General features: G+C 32.6%; 3 protein-coding genes across 4 annotated transcripts in view; 2 read left to right on the top strand and 1 right to left on the bottom strand.

Annotated features, from left to right (window-relative positions):
• The window catches only part of LOC127707552 (perlucin-like protein), a 204,840-nt gene that overhangs the window by 133,260 nt on the left and 52,793 nt on the right, over positions 1-18,787 (bottom strand). The window lies entirely within an intron of this gene.
• LOC127709646 (glutamate receptor 3-like) overlaps positions 1-18,787 on the top strand; it is a 73,697-nt gene that overhangs the window by 29,855 nt on the left and 25,055 nt on the right. The window lies entirely within an intron of this gene.
• LOC127707549 (acidic mammalian chitinase-like) lies at positions 98-14,620 on the top strand. The gene is made up of 10 exons (XM_052212143.1): positions 98-132; positions 2,300-2,345; positions 3,574-3,753; positions 6,602-6,864; positions 7,295-7,419; positions 7,745-7,859; positions 10,934-11,119; positions 12,316-12,438; positions 13,861-14,046; positions 14,460-14,620. Exons 2-9 carry the CDS (start codon positions 2,306-2,308, stop codon positions 14,035-14,037), a joined length of 1,209 nt encoding a protein of 402 aa, XP_052068103.1. The 5' UTR covers positions 98-132; positions 2,300-2,305; the 3' UTR covers positions 14,038-14,046; positions 14,460-14,620.

Here is an 18,787-nt window from a genome sequence, read left to right as displayed (position 1 = left end):
TGAAACATTTACATCATTATGGTAATGTATGTATATACTAGTTTTTACTGTCGTATTATTTCTGTATTTTTCTTATTGTAATAAATCTAATCCAACACGGTTATTAGAAAGAACGACTGAAATCGACGCTACGTAAGTTTTACGATCACCATCACGAATATGTTAACCATTGTTAACTGATACGATATGTTAGTCTTTAAACTCTCTGGTGACATGTTTTTGAGGTCTTAGATCTTTGGATACTAGAACAGTCTTATCCATAAATTTACCGATTATGTCTCAACTCTGGATGTGACATTTTAACATAATGTGATAATCAATGGCGGTTGTTGCATGTATACCAGGGACGTTTACCCTGTCAATGCACCCTGTCTTGCCTCTTTTGGAGATTATGCGATTCTCTAAGGTTTGTTTTACCTCGACTTATATTTTCTAAATGAATTTATGAAATTTGATTAACAGTAAACAGTTGTAGCCTCTAATTCATGACCCATTCATGACTTTATCTCGTACGGAAATAAAAAGCAGAGAGTCAGGATTTTTCACGACAGCAAATCAGGGTGTCCAAAATTCCAGCTTAATTTTTAGAAACCGTTGTGACAAAATTGCTTTATGATTACATTCAATTAGAGATAATTTCTAAGATTTCAGACGATACTAAAATGCTGCAATTATCTTAAATGAGGGTCTTGATGGGCTTTTCAGAATATTGAATAATAGGTTAAATAAATCGACCAAAAGAATGTTTGAAGTATAGTGTAGAATAGGGTAAAAATATAAAGAATAGAGAATAATGGGGTGCTAAAATATAAAGAATAGAGAATAATGTGCAAAATATATAAAGAATAGAGAATAATACATTGTATGCAAAATAAATAAAGAATAGAGAAAAATGGCTTAGAAATTTAAAGATTACAGAATTGAAGACCCCCCCCCCCCCCAACCAACCAACCAACCAACCAACCAATCCAGACCCTTGTAATTGAAGGATTCGCTATAGAACCACAAAGAATTCAAACACTTGGCTCAAACTGAAAGAGATATAGTTTACAATGTGAAGATAGTTCTCGCATAAGCATCTTACAAGCACAAAACTTTTTTTTTCGTTCATTTTTTTCGTCACAATCATTCTTAGATGTTTTAAAAGACGTATACATGCAGTTGTGAATAACAGTTGCGTAACCTGCACATGCTGCAATAATAATCCTTTTTTTATATTTTTGTTATCAATTATTTCCGACAATTAACATATTGGCAGTAAAATTGCTTCTTTTGTCCAGTCTGGCGGGAAAACTTAAATATACAAGATATCGGTAGATTTGTTTTTTTCCAAACCCAGAGATATCTTCTGACCTGGCGTGTTCTATTTACATGTTGTTTTTGTAGAAATATTTTGTTTTTGCTACATGCAAATGTCTTTCTGTTTACTGGATAAAGCCCCTCTAACTTTGATTTAAGATTGTGTTTGACGGCTATGGGTAAATTCCTACTAACTCCGAAGTCGGAGAAACGATTTTGTAACAAAAACGAATAAAGAATATGCGTTTGATTTTCTTAACTTACTTCTCACTATTTTTCTGTTTGTTTCATCAGATTTTTAAAGATCAGATTGCCAAGACTGAATCTTACTTTTCTTACAAATCTATCTAAATTGACATCTTCATAACAGTAAGATGTTCCACTTACAGATAACTGAACATTTTATTTTTATTATTTTTTTTTGCTGCAGAGGATATCTCCATGGTATAATCTAGCGATGGCCTTTGACCTTCATCGGGAACACTCAAACTAAAATTTGTAAAGGAAATGATGTTCAAAATACTTAAACATGTGAAGAGCTCTATAACCAAAAGGATAGCCACATCTATCTAAGGTCAATTTTGTCCGAGAGAGTTAGGACTTTAGCTTTTAAATAATTTCTTAATTTATTTATTTTAAGTATTTATCTAAAGTGTCCCTTATACTCGCGCTTGGTTGGGTTACAATCTAGTCAAACATTATAGTAAAAGAGAGGCTAAAGATACCAAAGGGACATTCAAACTCATAAGTCTATGACAAACTGACAACCCCATGGCAAAAAAAGAAAAAACGACCAAAAGACAAACTACAGTATACAAAACACAACAATGATAACTAGAGACTGAGCAACGCAAACTCCACCAAAACCTTGAGGGTGAACTCTGGATTTTCGGAAGGGTTTGCAGATCATGTTCCACATGTAACTCTCCACTGTGGAGGTTTTCCTTGTTTGTGATTTGCCTACTGTTAAGTACACAATTATAATTCTGTCATTTTTCAGAGGATTATGTTCGGCTATATTGTTTTGATTCTACTTTTATCAGAAGGTAAGAAAAAATAAATAAACTATCATATTCTCTTGTCTATTTATAATGTTTAGTACTGTGGATTAAAATCAGTTTCCCCTCCCCCTTACGTTAGGCGGTAGGTAAGTTTGGAAAAAAGTGCCTTCCGTATAAAGTCAAGTTCTCGACACAAAAACCACATTCATCTATAACCCTTAAAAATAATTTCTGTTTGCAAGCATGTAAGTTTTGATATAAGGGGGGGGGGGATTATACGGTAAATGTCTGTACTTGACATTACGCCTGGCGTATTCATCGAAATTATAGGACTTGTATCTGTAATGAGATTTTTACTTACTACAACAATAACAAAGAAGCAAGTAAAACAATACGCAAAGATAGCATTGTTAAAGAGAGGCGAGAGATATCAAAGGGACATTCAAACTTATAAGTCGAAAATAAACAGACAACGCCATGGCATACATAGAAAAAGATCAAAGACAAACAACAGTACACAACACACAACATAGAAAACTAAAGACTGAGCAACACGAACCAATAAAAACCAGGGATGATCTAAGGTGCTCCGGAAGAGTAAGCATATCATGCTCCTCATGTGGCACCCGTCGTGTTGCTCATGTAAGTACAAACTCGGTGATAAGTCTAATTCGGTCTGCCACATTCGGAGAAAAGAATACATTTGAATAAAGCAAACTAAAAAAATGTACTTATTTTGAAATCAATATCGGCCGATGCGCTTATTCGAAACACCCAGCGCAGTGAAATCGACCAGTTGGTTAAAAAAAAACTCATCAAAAGATAAACATCAGGGTTATAATTCGGCACCCAGACTCGCTTTCGACACAATAATTATCAGGGGCGCACGTATCATTACAGTTGGAAAGCCAAATCAAATTCTAAGTTGAAGAGCATTAATAAAACAAGTTGTGCGAAATCTTATGGCTACATCATAAATAATATTTGCAAATTTTAGAATTTGTAGTTTTGATGCAGTTTTGATAAAGTAAAGTTATAGTATTTCTTATTCAAATGTTTATAAATCACCTATAATTTTTATCAGAATGAAGAAACCATGTCTTTTGTTTTCTATTAAACAAGTGATTACAGCTTTCTTGTAAAAACCTGCATGATGGCTAGGTATGCTAAGTATTTATATATATATGTGACATTTTCATTTGGTACTTAAGTATTTATTTTTCTGAATTTGCTCTACAAATTTCTGTACTTAAACACATAAATATTTTTTCAGCCACTGCAAGTTATAAAAGAGTATGCTACTTTACAAACTGGGCCCAGTATCGTAATGGAATCGGAAAGTACAAGGCCAACAATGTAGATCCGTTTCTATGCACGCACGTGGTCTATGCCTTCGCCAAGGTCGAATCCAATAACATCAAACCATATGAATGGAATGATCTTAGTTCATGGAGTAAGTTTATAAGTGCATAGAGTAGGTTCATATGTGCATAGGGTAGGTTCATATGTGCATAGGGTAGGTTCAATTGTGCATAGGGTAAAATTCATTCATGCATGGTTAGATTAAGGTGTAAGTATTTGGTTACCGATAAGTGTTCTCTATACATTTTCGTTTGTATTCCATTAAGGATGTATTCTTCTGACGTTTGAGTCTCGTTGAAATCTCGTTCTGGAATTATTACCAAAACATGTAATACAAGTGGAAAATATCAATGAATTCAAAAAATGTTATAATCAAACTTGACTCAGTCAAAAAATTGTGTATTTACATTATGTAGTTTTTGAGTAATAAAATTTTCAAATTCTATTACCAATCAAGTCAGTCTTTTTAGCCACAATTTTGAGAAAATGTATGAGGGGTACAGGAAATGATTTTACCAAAAAACATGTACATCCCATATCACTTTTTTCTTTTCAAATTTCTTAGATATCTATTTTTTCAATCATTTATAACAAAGAAGTTGAAATAATATGCACTTTGTTCTTAAAATACAGAAAATTCACAAATTTACAAAATTGACAGCATGGTAAATTTGACACAAAAAAGCATCAAAATATGATAAAACTTTCTTATATTAACACCTACCTATAGTTTTTTTAAGTTAAATTTATTCAGATTGGTCCACTTCATCTATATTGAAAGTATGAAAAAAAGTTTAGTTGTGGAACTGTGTTTTTTTTTCTTCACGATAATAGCCCAAAAATTGGTAAAAATTGATGAAAAATAGGAAAATCATCAAAATTGGGTACTTTCAAAGGGCCGTAGCAAAAAAAGAAGTGCACCACCATATGATTTTTTCTTCACCAATTAATTTTTAACAGTCATATAAATCCAAAAATCAAAAAAGTTTAATTCTAGAAATTTTTGGCTCCTCAGAGGTGTACATTCTTAACTAGCTATTTATCATAATATTAACCATGAAAATTAATTGCGCATCCCCTACATTGATTCTGATTTTAGTTTGAGTTTTTTTTTTACTGACTGAAGCATGAACTTTGTAAGTGGTTGGGGTATCGTTTTGTGAGATTTTCTCGCAGAACCTATTGTTCTATAATTTTTGACGATACAATGTACATTTATTACTTGATTTTGGCATGATTATATAGAAGATTTGTATTTGATTTCGTAAAAGGTATTGATTTAATTATACTGGTGTAGCAGTAATTCTATGCTAACATGGTTATCTTATGACACTAGTATTGATATTGTGGCAGTCATTCTTTGATAACATGGTTATCTTATGACACTAGTATTGATATTGTGGCAGTCATTCTTTGGTAACATGGTTATCTTATGACACCAGTATTGATATTGTGGCAGTCATTCTTTGATAACATGGTTATATTATGACACCAGTATTGATGTTGTGGCAGTCATTCTTTGATAACATGATTATATTATGACACCAGTATTGATGTTGTGGAAGTAATTCTTTGATAACATGGTTATTTAATGACACCAGTATTGATTTTGTGGCAGGGATTCTTTGATAACATGGTTGTTTTATGACACCAGTATTGATATTGTGGCAGTAATTCTTTGATAACATGGTTGTTTCATGACACCAGTATTGACTTTGTGGCAGGGATTCTTTGATAATGTGGTTATTTCATGACACCAGTGTTGATTTTGTGGCAGTAACTCTTTGATAACATGGTTATTTTATGACACCAGTATTGATGTTGTGGAGTAACACTTTGATAACATGGTCTATTTTATGACACCAGTATATTGATGTTGTGGCAGTGATTCTTCGCGATCGATAACATGGTTATATTATGACACCAGTATATTGATGTTGTGGCAGTAATTTCTTGATAACATGGTTATTCTATGACACCACTATTGATGTTGTGGCAGTAACTCTTTGATAACATGGTTGTTTTATGACAGCAGTTTTGATGTTGTGGCAGTAACTCTTTGATAACATGGTTGTTTTTATGACACCAGTATTGATGTTGTGGCAGTAACTCTTTGATAACATGGTTGTTTGAAGACAGCAGTATTGATGTTGTGGCAGTAACTCTTTGATATCATGGTTGTTTTATGACACCAGTATTGACGTTGTGGCAGTAGCTCTTTGATAACATGGTTGTTTTATGACAGCAGTTTTAATGTTGTGGCAGTAACTCTTTGATAACATCGTTGTTTTATGACACCAGTATTGATGTTGTGGCAGTAATTCTTCGATAACATGGTTGTTTTATGACAGCAGTATTGATGTTGTGGAAGTAATTCGTTGATAACATGGTTATATTATGACACCAGTATTGATGTTGTGGCAGTAATTTCTTGATGACATGGTTATTTTATGACATCAGTTCTGCTGTTTCAGATGCACCAGACGTACTGCTTGATTTAAATGTTGTTTTACTATTTCTTGATAATTGTTTCTGTTCTTATAGGGACTTTTTTAACACAATAATTATTACGGAAAAATTATAGTAATCAAATAGTACAATTTTACATAGCAGTCAAATATGGAATTCAGAAACAAGTTTAAAAAAAACTTTTATAAATCCGTCTCTTTTTTATATAACATATTATATTGAATATTTGTCTAACTACATAGCAATTTTTAGGTTGGTTAAACGTTTGAATTATCCAGTACTGCTTTTAAAATATCTAGATGTTGTGGTTTTTTACTTTATTAAAAGAACACGTTATCAAAAAACCAGTGATTAACGACAAGTCAATTGAGCAACTAGAATTTTCTATTTCATTTGTTACAGTTTGTTTTAAAATTTTCAGAAAACAAATTTGGCTAAAAATAATATAAATTCACACACATCGATTTCAGAACAAGGTCAGTATGAAATGATGCACGATGTAAGAAGTAAAAATCCTGACTTAAAACTACTGTTAGCTGTTGGAGGATGGAATCATGGTACTAAACCATTTACCAGTATGGTGGCAAACCAAACAAATATAGATGCATTCGCTACAAATTCAATAAAATTCCTTCGGCAAAATGGTTTTGATGGTCTTGACTTAGATTGGGAATATCCTGCCAACAGAGGGAGCCCTCCAGAGGACAGACAGAGATTTACTTCTCTAGTTAAGGTACACATTATTAATAAATCTTAAAGAAAATGCATTTTCTGTTCATATTTACAAATTGTAATGTTTTATATGAAGATCTACAGAACGGTAAGGGGTTTCTCATTGTTGAAGGCCGTTCGGTTGCCTTCGGTTGCCTGTAATTGCTTACACTCACTTCATTTGAACTTCGGTGGATAGCTGTCTCATTGGCAATCATGCAACATCTCCTTATTTCTATAGGTAAAGGATTTATTATTTTTCTAGTTTAATTGAATATATTTTTTTTGTTCAAAATAAATTGATAGTAAACTATTTCAAATAAGTAAGTATGAGTAATTGATGCTAATACTATTTCAAATAAGTAAATATGAGTAGTTGATGTTAATACTATTTTTTTTTATAGCATGATTAATTGTTCATCAATGTTTGATGAAAAATAAACTTTTTGTAGACATTACGAACAAAATATGACAGTGAATATTTAAGAAATGGTAGTTCTCGTCTGTTGTTAACAGCAGCAGTGGCAGCCAGTAAACCGGAAATACAGACTGCGTACGAAATCAGCAAAATAGCAGGGTAAAATTTTTATTTTTTACATCTAATTATTAATGGTGAAGATTCTTTCATTTTTTTTTTCTTTTGTTAGTTTGAACATATTTTATTTGCAAAATATCGCAAATAGTATTAGACACTAGTTAATTCAACTTAAAAAGTTTTCTTCGAAGATACAATATTAATCAAAAGAATTTCATAATATGCAAACACTGAAGAAGTTTCTACTCTCATATTGGATTTTATTGTTATCTATTACAACATACAGATCACAAATGTGCTTCTCCTGAAGAAAAAAAAAGAACATTGGTTATATCTATCAATTGCTTTTATCAAATGTTTTTTCCAGATATTTGGACTTTATAAATCTAATGGCGTTTGACATGAATAGTGATTTTTATAATGGAACACAATGTAATACTCCACTATATAAATCACAAACTCCATACGAGGCTAATAATGTGGTAAGTAATTATAAACAGTACAAAGTAAAATCACAAAAATAACGAACTCCAAGGAAAATTCAAAATGGAAAGTCCTTCTCAAATGGCAAAATCAAAAGCTCAAAAACATCAAACGAATGGAAAGCAACTGTCATATTCCTGACTTGGTACGGGAGAAATCCGTTTGCACCAAAAATGCGTCCTTTTGCGCCACAACTTTTTTCTCCAATGCTACGTTTGCGCTACCTGTTTTAAAATTACATATTATCATTTGCGCCAAAAATGAAATATACGATTGCGCCAATTAAAAGAAAAATGACTCCCTCCTCCTTTATCCGGGCTTGGGACCGGCAGTGTACACTGGCGGAAATAAAGTCATTTTAAGTCATTTAATAGAATACTTTAAAACATAAAACTATGAACAGTCAGACAACATATATATTATAAAAAAGGCTGGAATTTGTAACTCATTACACAACCAAAGTCTCTGCGGCTGAGTTCTTCTGCATATTTCTCATACTTTTGAACGGCAAATGTTTCCTTTTCTGAAACATGTCTACTTTTTACTGCTGCTGCATGAGTACTTCGCAATTTAATGTATGCAATAGCTTGTAGCTTCACTATATTGTCCAAAACACAAACACTGAAGGATGGGATGCATAAAACAGTTCCTTGTAATTCTTGTGGAATGCCTATGCTCCATTATTGGTACGTCTTGCCGTAGATGGGGTTTCAGCCCATACAGATGGTGGGAACATAGCACTGTCATCAACATATGTGGCTAAAACATATTCACCAAAAGAATCTATTTTCTTCTCTTTTGGCATATCTTGTATTAAATCTTCAGCATTGGAATCAACTACTTCATCTGGGTTCAGAAAGGCTAATCCATTCCTGAATCCATGTGTTGTATACAATTGTTTGCAATACTTCGGACAACACTTAAATGTTCCATCAGCAAATACATCCTCTGCCTGCAAACAAAGAAATTTCAAGTAAGCTTCACAACCAGGAATAACAATGTCACTTCCAATATCATTTGCTAAAACAAACTCTTCTTCCTTATTTGTGATGACTCCAATTTCACTTAAAATTTCATGAAATTCTATAGAATTTTTCGGTTGGGCAGTGTAGTTTTCTCTCTCTGTACATGGACTGTCTAATGCGTTTTAAGTTATTTTTCTCCAGATGTTCCTCTTCATGGTGAAATAGCTCCGAACATATGATCTTAAATGGTCTCTGGGATATATTTTCTGTAGCTTTTCTTTTGCATGCCGTGCGTAGTATTTACCTCTCTTACTTTTGTGGGTCTGTCTCATGTATATGTGCAAGATATCCACTCAAAACAGCTATAAATTGCTCATCAGTATAAGTGGTGACACTGCCTTTTTTGGAAGTAAATCGCCATCTTGTTTCTCCACATTTTTTTTATAAAACCTGACGGAATTTATGGCTATCTAAAACAACAACTGGCTTCCCTCGATTCGATTCTAATTTCTTTATAGTTATATCCATGTTTTCCAAGCAAAGACTTCTCTCAAACTGATTTTTCATTATTCTTCACTGGACACTTTTTATAATTAGTGTTCACCTGTTGATTTATATTCATACCTTTACTATAGTGTAAATCCTATTATTTATACTCACCACCTTTCACCACCAAGAGTAACAATTATTTCACGAATGATACTTTATAAGCCAAAAATAAGAATAAATATATATTAATCATTAATATGTATGATAAATATGTGTACAGGTAAATTGGCGAAAATGAGTTCCGAATATTGGCGCAATTGATACATTTGAAAAACAAGAAGTTTGGTTGTACCCGTAGAAAATTTATTACAAAGCGGATATCACATCCTAATTTGTATGATAATTTTGTCTAGAGAGCCCGTGAATGTTAATACGATGCAAGTTAACTTATTGAACCTTTGAATAAACTTATTATTAAAGGTTATCAGTTTAACACTGATGTTAGATAATTGAATATTTTCTTTTTGGCACTAACATTGATTTTATTATCAATAGTTTAACATTACGAAATGTTACAGTATATTGCTATATAGTTTTGAAAGCTTATGGTCCTTCATCTTTGTCGATACTTATATTTTGACATCACACAAGTTCATGCTTTTCTCATATACTATTTGATATTCTGGTCTGGAAATAATGATGTATTTATTAATTGTGATCGGCTTTTAACTAGCTTTCAATAGCTGCAAATATTCTTACATCGGTTTTTGGAGTCTTTTGTATTTGTTTCTTTTTGTAGTTTGATTTTTGTTCTACGTGCCGATCCTTTTAAACTGATTTTACAGCCTGTTTATTTGTTATGTTGTAACACCAATATCCCAGTCTGGTGAAGGTTTAGTGTAAACATGTTTAGTGTCCTAAGTCAGGAATCTGATGTTCAGTAGTTGTCGTTTGTTGATGTGGTTCATAAGTGTTTCTCGTTTCTCGTTTTTTATATAGATTAGACCGTTGGTTTTCCCGTTTGAAGGTTTTACACTAGTAATTTTTTGGGGCCCTTTATAGCTTACTGTTCGGTTTGAGCCAAGGCTCCGTGTTGAAGACCGTACTGTGATCTATAATGGTTTACTTTTATAAATTTTGACTTGGATGGAGAGTTGTCTCATTGGCACTCATACCACATCTTCTTATATATATTAGCCCTGCACATTCTATGTGTGCCTGTCTCAAATCAGAAGCCTGAAGTGGTAGTCATGGGTTGATGTCTGTCATATTTGTTTATAGTTTATTGTTTATTTATAAATCAGATCATTGGTTTTCTCATTTGAATTGTTTTACATTTTGTCATGTTGGGTCTGTTTATTACTTATTATACGGCATGTGTTTTCCCATTGTTTATTACTTATTATACGGCATGTGTTTTCCCACTGTTTATTACTTATTACATGGCATGTGTTTTCCCACTGTTAATTACTTATTATACGGCATGTGTTTTCCCACTGTTAATTACTTATTATACGGCATGTGTTTTCCCATTGTTTGAAGTCTTTTTGTTGCTCCATTTGTTTTAAACTCTATACTGGATATTACAACGTATTGAGGCTGACATTGTTTGTTTTTAGGATTTTGCTGTTAAAATGTGGTTAAATGGCGGTACTCCGAAAGAAAAACTTGTATTAGGTATGGCAACATATGGAAGGTCTTTTGTATTGAATAATACATCTGAGACAGGATTGGGTGCTCCTACTGATGGCCAGGGTACTGCAGGTTTAACCACAAAAGAAAAGGGATTCTTATCATATTATGAGGTAAGTTTGATATGATAAATAGATATAGGAATTCCAGACAAGTGTCATGGACGCACCAGTATTATTTTCATTTATTTACGTATAAATCACATTTAAAATGTTTTCATCTTTATTTGGAAAGTTGATGCATGATACTTATTCATCAAGCTAACACTTTAAATTTTATCGTTGTCATTTGGTTTCATGTGAATTTATCCTTAACCTTTTATGGTGGCTTACATATGAATTGTGTTCTAACAGTTTTTTCCCGTATGCCGTTGATGGCAGTTTTATCCAGTGCTCACGTTAATCATTATATTTGCATGTCGTATATGTAAGGGTTAACTTGGGTTTGTAGGCTAATTATCCATTAATGTCTTGGACGTCATTGTGTTATCAGTTGTTAAAAGGGAATTTTGTGATTAGTGTTATATTTTTTATGTAGGCTTGCTTTTGTATTGCATTTGAATTCTTCTCGAAACACTAAACGTTGTTGAAAATTCATTATTACTATAAGATGTTTGGTTGTCGAATGAACTTATTCACTATTTCTCGACAACATGGCCGACATAAACACTTACTGCTAAATGACATGTGACTACCAAGAAAAAGCAATCAATAAATTATACTGTTAGAAGAGATCCACAAAATAATGACTTAGATTGTGCTTTTCTACGATATATAGTCTTTTATTTCTTTCCTCGTTTAATTGGTCATCCTGAGTGTTTGTAGCTAGAATATGTAGGCATTTTGTTTTACGATGATGGAAAACGGTAAAGTAGGTGTGTGCTTGTAAAACCCGTTTAAGCTACCCCATTACATTTTGGGCCGATATATAGTTAGAGTATCTGGACCAAGTGTTGGTCATGGTTATATATTTTGCTTGTGTATCTATGTGTAGTCGGGAGAATTGGTTTGTATGGTCTGTTGTACGACTAATTCTTAATGTATTACTTATGATATACAAGATCAGTTCCTTAGAGTGATAATCAAAGAAATATAAACTTGAATTTCGAAAGTAGTTTTTGAGTATTTTATAATAACTTAAGATCTTCTTTATTGAAGAGCTAAGCAATATTCAAAGGCAATTAATAAGATTTATTCATAACGAAGGCCGTACTTTGACCTATAATTGTTTACTTTTTACACATTGTGTCTTGGATGGAGAGTTGTCTCATTGGCACTCATACCACATCTCCTTATTTCTTTTTGGCTAGATCTGCTATGACATAATGTATCAGAATTGGACAGAAGTTTGGCTTGATGAACAGAAAGTACCATATGCCTACCATGATAACCAATGGATCTCCTTCGAAACTCCGAAAAGTATTGCCATTAAAGTAAGTATTTATGCCAGAAAAAGATTACTACAATACCAAACATCTTAATGGGTGTTTTAATTACTTTACTTTTTATTTAACACTGAAATCGGTATAAATGAGGGCTCTGAAATTCCCTTTTTTTTTAAATCGCTTTGCTTCCATCCCATCGCCCATCGTCCTTTAACTTTTACAAAAATCTTAGAACTTATCTGAAAATTTGAACCAAACTCGGTCATAGTCACCAATGGGGTATCTTGTCTTATAAAATGTATCCAATGATCCCGCTTCAAACCAGCATATTCGCGAAGACTTAAAATAGATCAAAATGGTAAATGCGACTATGGTCAATTATCTTGTAAACCGTTATTGGTAGAAAAAAACCTGCCAAGAGCCGAAAGTCGAAGAACAAAATACCGTCTAATTTGACCAGAATTGTCAGATGACTTCCTTTTGGGGTAATTGTACAGGGATGATTTTTTTTGTAATTTTGCTATCTATAATAAACCTCCGTTTTTTGGTGGATTTCGTGTTGCTCAGTCTTTTGTCCTCTATATTGTGTTTTGAAGACTGTTGTATGTCTTATGGTCGGTTTACGTTTGTTTTCCAAAGCGTTGTCAGTTTTTTTTTTTTTGCCCTATCCGTTTTGTTATCCCTTTGTTATCTGCTGCCTCTCCTCTATAATAGATAGAGAGTAACTGTTACTAAAGTTGGGATCAGTTTTAACCTCCCTTCAAATCTGTCATGAACTGTGCTGGGAGCTGTTCTAGTACAGTCTTAAGAACAGTTCTGTTGACATCTTAAAACAGTTTCTGACAGAAGCGTTTTATACCATGAAACCGTTTTATAAAAATAAGAAGATGTTGTATGATCGCCAATGAGATAACACTCCACCAGAGACCAAATGACGTAGAAGTTAGCAACTATAGGTCATCGTACAACTTTCAACAATGAGTAAAACCAATACCGCATTTTATAGCAAGCTATAAAAAAGTCAAATGTAAAACAATTCAAACAAGAAAGCTAACTGCCTGACAAAACTATAAACGAAAAACAAATATGATATTTAGCAACAAACGACAACCACAGAATTACAGTCTCAAAAGCACAAAATACACTTAACACATAAGACATAATGTACAGATCTGAGAGTATTCTCAGTTACTTAAATCTAGTTTAAAGCCAATAACAACTAATAAAAAAATCTTGTAACTAAGACTAAAATATCAATCAGTACACATCCAACATCCAATGGCTTTAGTGTAAAGAGTTCATTAATAATCAGAGAAAAATTTTTTAAAACTGTTTTACCTAGAACAGATACCGACAATTCGAACTTGGAACACATTTTGACAGTTATATCATAGAAGAGTTTTACCAGTATAGTCGTTTAACAAGGATTATCTAAAATTTAAACATAATTTGTTTTTTTTTTCCAAACAGACAAAATATATTATGGACCTAGGTTTAGGAGGAGGTATGATGTGGGCATTAGATCTAGATGACTTCCATGGCGTTTGTGGGCAAGGCAAAAACCCTTTAATTAAAACAATGAAAGATGTTTTCAGTGGAAAACCAGGACTCGATTTTGTACCAACTGTACTACCAGTTGTTGGATAATATCATTAGGTAATTAACTGTTTAGTGTTTTACAAATATAATTTAAAAACCATAAATGTAATAGGTATGCTTGGCTGTAAACTTCAGTTTTATAACAACTAAACATCGAAAGTCCACAAATATAGATTGGCGCAATAGAAAGCCTTTTTGTGACTCGTTCTATCATTTATTGTACATATTTATTCAGTCCAAGCTTGTTAGGAACTATTTGATAATAGAAAATGTTTAACAATGTGTTATACAAAAAATCACACTTTCTCTTAACTAAAAATCTTTCCTATATCCTTTAAGTCAAATGTTAAACATAGCATCGTTTTATGATTTGAACACTACTATGTTGAACATAACTATAAATCATTAAGTGTTATAAAAGAAATATATACCTGCAATAGTAATTCTATTTGATTTTTTTTTTATTGTAGACATGATGTCAATAATACTAGGGAGACACAGATAGTAAATGTGACACTACATTGTAAATAATAAAAATTAACTATTAATCATTTTTTTAAAGATGGACATTTTTGTGATCAATTACTTGCTATATAAGTTTTTAGTGACTGCAATAAAAAGCCAGAACGCACGTGCTGTCGTGCTAAGCAAATCCCAAATCCTATCTCAAATTACCGAAAATTATGAAAAAGGTGTCTGACAGATCCGTAAAGCGTATATACATTACAATTTATCGCTGTTTAGCTCTTTGCCAAATATGGAGTCATCCTGTTTAGTAGTATTTGGGAAATATGTGACCAAAAGTTTAAGATCATTCATCATATTAGAAAATTCAAGGTAATGGCAAACAGGAAGTTGGTATTTGACTGATCCAAAAAATACACCACTGTCAGTCTGCTGACCAAATATAAAGTCATTCTAATCACTAGTTTCTGAGTAAAGTGTGACGAAAATAGTTGTTGGACGAACAGACGGACAAACATACGGACCAGATGATTGCAACAATGAACGAGGAATGTGGTATGATAAGGGCAAAGGCTAACTTTCTGTAGCAGCTTTTTTGATCATATGAATAAATTTAAAATTTTGATAAAGGGTTACTACACAAAGATATCAATCTGTTAAATGGATTTCAATGAGAAATGTTAGGGAGAGGCGATGACCATTATCTTTGTCAACAAAAGGTGAAGTGTTGAAATTTTTATATAACAGTCAATATGACCATCGCGTTTGTTAAAAAGGCCATATTAAGTAGCAGATTTGTAAATGTCTTTTGTCTAACCCTTATTTATAATCCTTGTTACTGGTAAAACTATTATTTCTTTATCATAACCGTACATTTTTTCAGTGCAAATGATAAAAAGTAAAATAACAAAAATGCCGAACTCCTAGGAAAATTCAAAACGAAAGTCCCTTAGCAAATGGCAAACTCAAAAGATCAAACACATACAGACATTTCCTTATGTAGATAATGGTGGATTAAACCTGGTTTTATAGCTAGCGATACCTCTCTCTTGTATGACAGTCGCACAAAATTCCATAATATTGACAACAATGTGTGAGCAAAACAAATAGACATTATATGTAAAAATGTCAAATATTGGGGTACAACAGTCGACATTGTGCTATAATCTTACTCACTATTAAAACAAACAACTATGTTAACAAAGAAAAAATAAAATGAAATGAAGACACTCTATAGACAAAGCACATAAACAAAAATGAAATACAAGAATACAATAAATGGTTATAGCAAATTAACACCATGATGAAAGACAATTACTTACTTAAAACGCAGATATTTGAAATAAAAGAAACAATATAAAAAAAAGCTAATGGTATATCGAACCCCTTGCAATTATGATGATGACCACAGGTGCTCCATAAGGTCGGGAAAATATTGCGGTTTTTGCTTCTTCTTCAGATATAGTTTCAACTTCATGTTATTGAAGACTACGATCTGTTGCATCAGTTAGAAATTGTCTGGAATATTTGGTTATGTGTTTTTCTTATTCTCGTATTTGTTGGCTTGAGGACTAGCGACAAACGACTTTAAGGAATTTAATCAGCCTGGTGTTTATCTTTGATGTAACACTACTGTTATGTGTCCTTTTCCTGATTGTGACATTTTGATATGTTCCAATTGTCGTAAATACAATCCCGTCCCCTTTTCCCTGAATGTGACCTACCGGATTAGAATTATCACCTGGTTTGTACTAACATGAGCAACACAACAGGTGCCACATGTGGAGCAGGATCTGCGTACCCTTCTGAAGCACATGAAATCACCCCCAGTTTTTGATGGGGTTCGTGTTGCTCAGTCTTTGGTTTTCTATGTTATGTTTTATGTACTGTTGTTTGTCTTTTTCTTTTTTAGCCATGGCGTTGTCAGCTGATTTTCGACTTATGAGTTTGAATGTCCCTTTTGTATCCTTCGCCCCTTTTTGACTGAGGGTGAATTTACATGACGAGTGATGCATACATAGCAGAAAACGCTTACCCTGTCGACTCACCCGTCTCGCTCTTTTAGGAGTTCATCGGTTTTTGTTTGTTCCTTTGATTTTTCTCTTTCTAACAGAGTTACGAAATTTGAACATCAGTAAACTACTGTCACTTTAGTTAAAGATATATGTTACATAAATAACGGGCAGCTCGCCTCTGCTCCATTTCTAGTTATATTCTCTTGTATGAGGATCCCATAAACCGCAGATGTGGTCTCACTGTGTACTGATATGCACGTGATTTAATGTTGCTGTTTGATGCTTTTGGGTTTCTCTGCAGGAAGTAAATATATTTGTTCCACTTGATGTGATATTATCGTAGTGATTATTCCATTTAAAATTTGACTCTAAGGTAACACCGAGATATTTTGCTGATTTAATAGGTTCCAAAGTATAGTTATGCAGGATGGTATGATGCCTAAATGAATTGTTTGTCTGTGTAATAGTTAGAACAGCTCATTTGCCAGGATGGAAGGATAATCAGCCTCACATTCAGCAGTGGCATCAATATATGTTTGCAGTTTTGTGCAATGTTGTTTTATACCCCCAGGCACGAAAAACCGTAGCCGTATTTTGCAGATCTTCTGGACATTTTGGTTTTATATGTTTTCAACTACGCATTGGATTTGATCTTCTATTTGATTTGATTCTATCGTCACTGGTTAATCTTGTTTTGACGAAATTGGAGAGGCATACCAAATCTTGGTGTCTTTTATGATTTTTTTTTAAATCACAGGAGAAATTAAGCATTCACGACTCCCGCATTATGTAAATGTTAAAAAACTTACCTAAATATTTTGTTAACGGTATTATCAAAGCTAGACTATGGTAACTAGAGGAATAAAGTAAAATCATAAGTGATTAATAACAGAATCAGTTAATTGTGTAATTAGAAACATTTCTATTTAAACACTGAATATCATTGTATAACGACATCAGACTGCAAACTGTTCTTAACAGCAATTACTTGCACGCGCAAAGTTGTTTACTGTAATGCATATTAATTATGATTTATTGATGAAAATGTCTGAATTTCAATGTGTTTGACTGTCAGACTTGCAAGTATTGTTGTATTCAAACAAATACAACATAATTGGTTGAAAAAACTTAACAAAATATTACAAAAATGAAAATTTAAAAGTAAGAACGCGTTGACATTGCTTTCTTTGATTGTCGATAAATAATATCACTAAACGAAATCTCGATGACAATAGAAGAATCAGACAAATCAAAAGCAACGCCGATGGTGAGTGGCAAAAAAAATCTTAGATTACAGACAGGGAACATGGTGAAACGAAAGCAGTGGGTGACACATATTCTTAGTATTTCATTGGCTTCTGAAGTGGTAAAGGAAACGACTTATTTTTTTTTTATTGTTAATGAAAGAGCCTATATGTCCACTGCACCTGGTTATACATAAAATCTCCTATGGTACAGATTTAAAAAAAAAAAAAAAAGATCTAAGAAAAAAAGATAGAGAATAGAATTTAGCCGTATGATATTAAAATACATCGCCTGAATATCTCGGGTCATAGATGCGACATCTGAAAAGTCTGTTTGTGATTTCGGAAGCAGGAGCAGTTCTCGTTGTCGTCATCTTTTCGTGAACACATATATTGAACTACATTACATAGAAAAGATAAGAACAGGGCCACCGACAAAACAATTATAATAATATATGTGTTGTCTAAATCCTTCTCTGCATCTGAAATGTATAAATGACTCAAATTATTTTTCTATTAATATAAGTATAAGGAGATGTGGTATGATTTCCGATGAGACAACTATACGAATTTTGCTTTTGTGAATTAATCAATCATTTTCGGAAACAGTAAACTGTTGTGAAGATCATAAAATATTAGTTTTAATCACTTATTCTTTTATCAAACACATCAAACGTTGAAAACAACTGTCATATTCCTGACTTGGTACAGGCATTTCCTTTTGAAGAAAATGGTGGATCAAACCTGGTTTTATAGCTAGCTAAACCTCTCACTTGTTTGACAGTCGCATAGAATTCCATTATATTGACAACAATGTGTGAGCAAAACAAACAAACATAATAGGTAAAAATGTCAAAAATGAGGTTCAATAGTCAACATTGTGATATAATCTTAATCACTATAAAAACAAATAACTATGTCAACAAAGAAAAACAAAATGTCATGTAAACACTCTATAGAAAAAGCACATAAGCAAAAATAAAAGACAAAATACAAAAAATGACCATATACAAAGATAAATTAAAAGAACACAATAACATGTTATATACTGAAGGATTTTCGAATAACACGTTT

This window comes from Mytilus californianus, unplaced genomic scaffold, assembly GCF_021869535.1.
Source record: "Mytilus californianus isolate M0D057914Y unplaced genomic scaffold, xbMytCali1.0.p SCAF_7, whole genome shotgun sequence".
Classification (NCBI taxonomy): Eukaryota; Metazoa; Mollusca; class Bivalvia; order Mytilida; family Mytilidae; genus Mytilus; species Mytilus californianus.
The sequence above is the reverse complement of the archived record's forward strand: the minus strand, read 5'-3'. Positions and strand labels throughout refer to the sequence as shown.